We start from the raw sequence: 8,472 nt of genomic DNA, 5'->3' as shown, positions 1-8,472 counted from the left end.
ACTGTCCAACACCGTCTCAAGCGCTTGGCTCACACACATCACGGAGGTTCTATTTCACTTGCAGAGAGAGGGAGAAGAAAAGAGAGAGAGATACAGAGAGATAGAGAGAGAAAGAGAGAGAGAGAGAGAGAGAGACAGAGAGAGAGAGAGAGAAAGAGAGAGAGAGAGAGAGAGAGAGACAGAGAGAGAGAGAGAGAGAGAGAGAGAGAGAGAGAGAGAGAGAGAGAGAGAGAGAGAGAGAGAGAGAGAGAGAGAGAGAGACAGAGAGACAGAGAGACAGAGAGACAGAGAGACAGAGAGACAGAGAGACAGAGAGTGTGTTTTGGGACACTAGGACGGTTATGTGCGGTGCTCCAATGTCAGTCCTGAACGGGCCATAGCTAAGCGAGAGGAGCGTCATAAAAACCCACAGCACCGAGCTCCGGTACCAGGCTACCGTGGAAGCCCTTTGGATTAACTTTTCACTTCACTTCTCTTTAGATCGACAGCTTTCTTATTTCCTCTCGTGCGTCTCTCTACGGTCAGTCGGTGGAATGGCAGAGAAGCGACGCTCTTCGTGCAATCTGAGCGTCAAGGCGCACGCGTTCTCGGTGGAAGCTCTCATCGGGGCAGAGAAGAGACGGAAGCTCGGGGACGACGACACCGAGGTATGCTGTCTTGATGAGTGGACCGAGGTGTTGGAACTTCCCGCTAACGGAGGGGAGAGAGAGAAGAGGGTGTACGACCGCGCCATCGACCGGGGCAGCGAGATAGAGTGTGCTAGTGACGGCTCGCGTAAGTAAAGACCGTTCCCGTTGCAGTGGACTGATGGCACCGGATAAAAGTTAAAATACCCTCACCGCCACTCCGAGGCTCTATCATATCAGATCCAAACCCTCCACACACATTTACAACACATAGCCTAAACTCCCTCTCACTATAGCCTAGTTACTCAAGATAAACCAACTGTAGCTGCAAGCAAACTGTAAACTGGCTACAACTATTATTATATTATTACAACTATCTAACAGTGACTCTCACTCAGAAGGAATAGAAGTGCAGATCTATCGGGGCCAGAAACCTACTCCAAGATATACAGTGGGGCAAAAAAGTATTTAGTCAGCCACCAATTGTGCAAGTTCTCCCACTTAAAAAGATGAGAGAGGCCTGTAATTTTCATCACTTCAACTATGACAGACAAAATGAGAAAAACAAATCCAGAAAATCACATTGTAGGATTTTTAATGAATTTATTTGCAAATTATGGTGGAAAATAAGTAAATAACTTTTTTTGCCCCACTGTATATATATATATTTAGTACATTCAGAAAGTATTCAGACCCCTTAACTTTTTCTACATTTTGTTACGTTACAGCCTTATTCTAAAATGGATTAATCCAAAAACATGTATCTCATCAATCTACACAAAATATAATGACAAGATAATATAATATAATGACAAGATAATATAATATAATGACAAGATAATATAATATAATGACAAGATAATATAATGACAAGATAATATAATATAATGACAAGATAATATAATATAATGACAAGATAATATAATATAATGACAAGATAATATAATATAATGACAAGATAATATAATATAATGACAAGATAATATAATATAATGACAAGATAATATAATATAATGACAAGATAATATAATATAATGACAAGATAATATAATATAATGACAAGATAATATAATATAATGACAAGATAATATAATATAATGACAAGATAATATAATATAATGACAAGATAATATAATATAATGACAAGATAATATAATATAATGACAAGATAATATAATATAATGACAAGATAATATAATATAATGACAAGATAATATAATATAATGACAAAGTGAAAACAGGCTTTTAGAAAATGTTGCTAATTTATAAATAAATTAAAAAACAGAAATACCTTATTTAGTATTCAGACCTTTTGCTATGAAACTCGAAATTGAGCTCCGGTGCATCCTGTTTCCATTGATCATCCTTGAGATGTTTCTACAACTTGATTGGAGTCCATCTGTGGTAAATTACATTAATTGGACATGATTTGGAAAGGCACACACCTGTCTATATAAGGTCCCACAGTTGACAGTGCATGTCAGAGCAACAACCAAGCAATGAGGTCGAAGGAGTTGTCCGTAGAGCTCTGAGACAGGATTGTGTCGAGGCACAGATCTGGGGAAGGGAACCAAAACATTTCTGCATCATTGAAGGTCCCCAATAACACAGTGGCATCATTCTTAAATGGAAGAAGTTTGGAACCACGAAGACCCCTCCATAGAGCTGTTCGCCCGGCCAAATTGAGCAATTGGTGGAGAAGGGCCTTGAACCTGATGGTCACTCTGACAGAGCTCCAGAGTTCCTCTGTGGAGATGGGAGAACCTTCCAGAAGGACAACCATCTCTGCAGCAGTCCACCAATCAGGCCTTTGTGGTAGAGTGGCCAGACGGAAGCCACTCCTCAGTAAAAGGTACATGACAGCCCGCTTGGAGTTTGCAAAAAGGCACCTAAAGACTCTCAGAACATGAAAAACAAGATTCTCTGGTCTGATGAATCCAAGATTGAAATCTTTGGCCTGAATGCCAAGCGTCACGTGTGGAGGAAACCTGGCACCATCCCTACGGTGAAGCATGGTGGTGGCACCATCATGCTGTCTGAATATTTTTCAGCGGCAGGGACTGGGAGACTAGTCAGGATCGAGGGAAAGATTAACAAAGCAAAGTAAAGAGAGATCCTTTATGCTCCAGAGCGCTCAGGACCTCAGACAACGCAGGAGTGCCTTCGGGACAAGTCTCTGAATGTCCTTGAGTGGCCCAACCAGACCCAGGACTTGAACCCGATCGAACATCTCTGGAGAGAATTGAAAATAGCTGTGCAGCGATGCTCACATCCAACCTGACAGAGCTTGAGAGGATCTGCAGAGAAAGATAAATACAGGTGTGCTAAACTTGTAGCATCATACATAAAAAGACTCGAAGCTGTAATCACTGCCAAAGGTGCTTCAACAAAGTAAAGGGTCTGAATACTTATGTAAATGTGATATTTCAGTTTTGTATTTTTAATCTATTTGCAAACATTTCTTAAAACCTGTTTTTTGCTTCGTCATTATGGGGTATTGTGTATAGATTGAGGAGGGAAAAAACTATTTAATCATTTTAGAATAAAACTGTAACGTAACAAAATGTGGAACAATTCAAGGGGTCTGAATACTTCCTCAATGGACTGTAGATTTATTATTAGTATGTCTTGTTGACCTGTATTTATATATTGATGGTTGTTGTTGAATGTGGTTGTTATATTGCTGTAACTGAATCCATAATCTCGCTGTCTGATAATAATAAGCTCCGAAGTTTTCTGAAACGAATTCTTGACTATATCTAAATTAAGGCCGGCATGAATTAAATAAAGTATGTATTAAATAAAATACTAATCTTCAACATCCAATTGCACAGCTATAACAATAACAATACAAAGGCTTAATGAAGTAAACACTTAAACAGGCCTACAATTAGATATTTACAAAAGATAAAAATGTAGCAAAGGGTTTTATTTAACCTATAGGCCTGGTTCAGAAACTCACAGCTTCTGAAACATTAGCCAAAATAAATCACATTTTACATCTGTAAAATAATGATTCAAACATGAGTGATGTGGTGATTACCGCTCTACTGTAGAGATGTGATATAATATCCGGTTATTGGTCTGGTAAATAGAAACAGCGGCGGATTTATGAGTCGCGTTACAATCATAAACATTCCAATTAGCGCGCGACCATTCCGGCAGGAAAATGGCCCCGAACGGAGCCGTTATATGAACGGGTTTTACACATGCATTAAAAATACATAAACACAACAAACTGTTAAATTGTAAAATAATTAAAAAATATATCATCATCCTGGTTATATGTCTGAAAGAGAGGTTTTGCACCAGTATCGAGAGTTGTTTTTATTGGTGATAATTTGGGCATCACGGTGATACAGTGAAGCCAACATGGTCGTCAATTAATAAATGCGACTGTAACGCTAATAACATGACACTGAGTAGAATTGTTTAAGCCTGTATAATATAGAGTTGTTCATTCCTGTCCTATTGTGGCCTGAACACCTATTCTGACAGCAACACAAACTGCTCTGGTCTGAGGAGCTGAACGGACACGGTCCGTTTGGTGATTAACTGTTTTAGAGAGCCATGATTATTATAACTGATGGGGCAATGACACACACACACACACACACACACACACACACACACACACACACACACACACACACACACACACACACACACACACACACACACACACACACACACACACACACACACACACACACACACACACACACACACACACACACACACACACACACTAACTGTACTTTAGGCCTACAGTCACTAGACTATTAGTAGCCTATTGTACCAGTAGTACTATTACATTAAAACATAAAACTGTCTTTCCGTAGCGGAGAGTTGTGACGTGGTGTTGGAAAGCCCGCGCCCCGACGCCCAGGCCCAGCACACGCCGCCGGTAACAGTAACGGTTCCCGGAGAGGAGATGCGCGTGGACTTGCAGGGCTCCGACCTGTGGAAACGGTTTCACGAGATTGGTACGGAGATGATCATCACGAAGGCCGGCAGGTGGGAGAAAACACATTATTAACGTTATCGCACACATCACATTACGTTACGTTACATCACATTGGCAGATTAAATAAAGAAATAAAGAAGAGAATCGAACAAATAACAAGTCTTCGTCTTGAAGTTGAAAGGACGCTGAAAGATGTGTTAGATAAACGTTCTGCTGTGATAGAATTCGGTTAATGTATAATTATATAAATATAATGTTATTTTTTATTCATCGGACTGATTAATTACAAGAAGCTCAAAGTTAAAGACAAGGAAATACCGTAAAAATTATTTTGTAGCAGTGTTGTAAAAAAAAACGTGGAGCTTCGACTAATAATAATAATAATAATAATAATATTAATAACAATGTTTAAAATTATTTTTTATTCTAATATTATTTAAAGCATAATTTAGAAACTCCTGTCGTAGCTTATAGGTCATGTATGATGTTGATATTCTGACAGGCACCGTCTCAGAATCATATGATTCATATAATCATATGATTCTGATATCCGCTAATGAGCGGATATATCAATATGTGAGAAATGTGTAGGACTATTTAATGTGAAATCCTGACGTCAGCAATTGTAAATATGACTAACTGACTATGATGCGTACAGATATGAGGCATCTATGTAACTCTACTTCATGTCGGACATTGACTTCTCTGTTTTCCCGGTGCAGGCGGATGTTCCCCGCTATGCGTGTGAAGATCTCGGGACTGGACCCCCACCGGCAGTACTACATCGCCATGGATATCATCCCCGTGGACAACAAAAGATACAGGTGAGGATTTATACAAAATAATTTACTAATAATTTATTATAGTATATATCAATTCTATAGTCCTACCGCGGCTACATGCTATTTCTGTTGTTTTGGTAAAAGTTGAAATAGGCTATATGGACTAACAGTGGTAGGGGTGGTTAAGAAAGGAGACATTTACATAGTTCGCTGTAACACATGGACCAAAAAAAAGTGTATTGTATTGTAGGTATAGTATATGGAGGTAATAGGATATATTTAATAATATAGCAGAAACCCGCGAGGTTTAAGGTTTTGGTCAAATCGTTTTCTTCGGAGGCCAGAGCCTGGAGCAGGACAAATGGTGTTGGTCTGTCTGTTGATCAGTCAGAGATCCCCGTGCCGTTTGGGAAGATACACTCCTTTTGCACAGCTAACCTCCTAACCTCTCAGGACTGAAGGTCAACCAACAAATGTTACAAAAACAGGAACAAAAACCCCCGTTTTGAAGTTATTCTCTCTCTCTCTCTCTGTGTGTGTGTCTGCAGGTACGTGTACCACAGCTCCAAGTGGATGGTGGCGGGAAACGCGGATTCCCCGGTTCCACCACGTGTGTACATCCACCCGGACTCGCCGGCTTCTGGTGAGACGTGGATGCGTCAGGTGATCAGCTTCGACAAACTCAAACTGACCAATAATGAGCTGGATGACCAGGGGCATGTAGGTTACCTAGACAACACTACCTACTGTATATATATTATAAATACTGAATACTGTATATCTTATGTCACCAACACTAAACATTATTATCCCTGTATTATAGATTGATGGATGGATAGATTGTAGTTCACTGATTGATTGATTGGTTAATGAGCCTATATTATTTTTTATTCTACCGTGAAATACAGTGTCTTTAAACCTGTAAAATAAAATGAAGTAAAATAAAGTGTGTTTAAACCAGAGAAACTTGAGAGGATTTCAATGAAATAAGAAATAAGAAATTCTGCTTGAAATGTAATATTTTATCATATGTTAATTATTAATCGTGTTAACTGTATAATATATGTTGTGATTGATCAAAGGACAGAGGGCAGTGGTCTCTAGTAAATATTCTGAGTAAAGGGATGCTGCTTATTGGCCACCCCTCATAGCCTGGTTCCTCTTTAGGTTTCTTCCTAGGTTTTGGCCTTTCTAGGGAGTTTTTCCTAGCCACCGTGCTTCTACACCTGCATTGCTTGCGGTTTGGGGTTTTAGGCTGGGTTTCTGTACAGCACTTTGAGACATCAGCTGATGTAAGAAGGGATTTATAAATACATTTGATTTGATTTATTATATTATTATATTATATTATTATACAACCCAGATATTATCAGTGGGAAAAAATAGATGATATTTTCCCCAGAAGTTTCAACCTCCAGTTAATATGATATGATACAATTACAATTCGTACATATGTTACGAATTTTCTAAACGTATGATATGTTACGAATTCCAATTTGTTGTAGTAACGTTAGCTAAGTGGCTAACGCTAACGTTAGCTAGGTGGCTAACATTAACTAGGCTAGGAGTTATGTTAAAGGGTTAGGGGAAGGGTTAGCTAACATGCTAAGTAGTTTCAAAGAAGCTAATTAGATAAAATTGTCCTTTGGGTTTCTAGACGTTGGCTTTAAATACCCACCCATCCCCCCCGACCAACCACCCTACTTTCATTTTTGCCTTAAGTAACCTTCTGTCTCATGCAAACGTAACATGTCATACTAATTTGAGTGTGCCGGATTTACATTTATTATGTTACGTCTAGTCTATGAGACCAGGCTGGAAGATTAGTTTAGTTTAATTTTAATATTTTCAGAATCATTGTTAGATGTTAATCAGACTGGACAAAATGTTTTTGGCCGTTCAAAGACAACTGTGTGTGTTGTGTGTGTGTGTGTGTGTGTGTGTGTGTGTGTGTGTGTGTGTGTGTGTGTGTGTGTGTGTGTGTGTGTGTGTGTGTGTGTGTGTGTGTGTGTGTGTGTGTGTGTGTGTGTGTGTGTGTGTGTGCACATGCATGAGTGTGTGTAAGTATGCATTTGTGCTTTACGTCATGGGAGTATAGCAGGTAATTCCATTGGTGTGTAATTGTGTGCTCCCGCGTGTGTAATTCTGCTGCAGTCTAATTGTGCCCTGGGCTGTGTTTGTTCAGATCATTCTCCACTCCATGCATAAGTACCAGCCGCGTGTGCATGTGATTCAGAAGGAGCGTGGCGAGGAGCTGTCTCCTGTTAGAGCCGTTCCCCAGGGAGACGGCACCAGAACACTCAGCTTCCCAGAGACCGCCTTCACCACTGTCACCGCATACCAGAACCAACAGGTAACATTCATATAACGTTTAAACAACATTCACACAACCATATCTGGACCTACAGACAACCACTATAACACGTCCCTGGCTACTAGAACCAACAGCAAACCTTTCCATTTAACTCATAGAACATTCACACAACGTTTACACAACATTCACACAACCATATCAGAACCAACAGGTAACATCCACACGTTTACACAACATTCACACAACCATATCAGAACCAACAGGTAACGTCCACACGTTTACACAACATTCACACAACCATATCAGAACCAACAGGTAACATCCACACGTTTACACAACATTCACACAACCAAACCAGAACCATCAGGTAACATTCACACAACATTTACACAACATTCACAAAACATTCAAACAACATTCAGAAAATATAAACAAACCAACCATAAACAAACGTTTGCTCACCATCCAGCTCAGAATTCAGTAAAGGCAGGAGAGCTCTGACTGTAGAGAGGATTAGAGTTAAAGGGAAGGATAACACCAGTTCTGACTGTAGAGAGTATTAGAGTTAAAGGGATGAATAACACCAGTTCTGACTGTAGAGAGGATTAGAGTTAAAGGGAAGGATAACACCAGTTCTGACTGTAGAGAGGATTAGAGTTAAAGGGAAGGATAACACCAGTTCTGACTGTAGAGAGGATTAGAGTTAAAGGGATGAATAACACCAGTTCTGACTGTAGAGAGGATTAGAGTTAAAGGGAAGGATAACACCAGTTCTGACTGTAG

General features: G+C 39.6%; 1 protein-coding gene across 1 annotated transcript in view; it reads left to right on the top strand.

The window, feature by feature from the left end:
- Positions 1-297: 297 nt before the first annotated feature.
- Positions 298-8,472, top strand: part of LOC139582424 (T-box transcription factor TBX18-like) — a 21,816-nt gene continuing 13,641 nt past the window's right edge. The window contains exons 1-5 of the mRNA XM_071412413.1: positions 298-774; positions 4,469-4,643; positions 5,316-5,417; positions 5,924-6,095; positions 7,561-7,728. Coding sequence (XP_071268514.1) covers positions 534-774; positions 4,469-4,643; positions 5,316-5,417; positions 5,924-6,095; positions 7,561-7,728 — 858 coding nt within the window. The 5' untranslated portion in view covers positions 298-533. The remainder of the gene's footprint in view (positions 775-4,468; positions 4,644-5,315; positions 5,418-5,923; positions 6,096-7,560; positions 7,729-8,472) is intronic.

This window comes from Salvelinus alpinus, chromosome 8 (genome assembly GCF_045679555.1).
Source record: "Salvelinus alpinus chromosome 8, SLU_Salpinus.1, whole genome shotgun sequence".
In the NCBI taxonomy this organism is placed as follows: Eukaryota; Metazoa; Chordata; class Actinopteri; order Salmoniformes; family Salmonidae; genus Salvelinus; species Salvelinus alpinus.
This window is presented reverse-complemented; position numbering and strand designations above follow the sequence as displayed.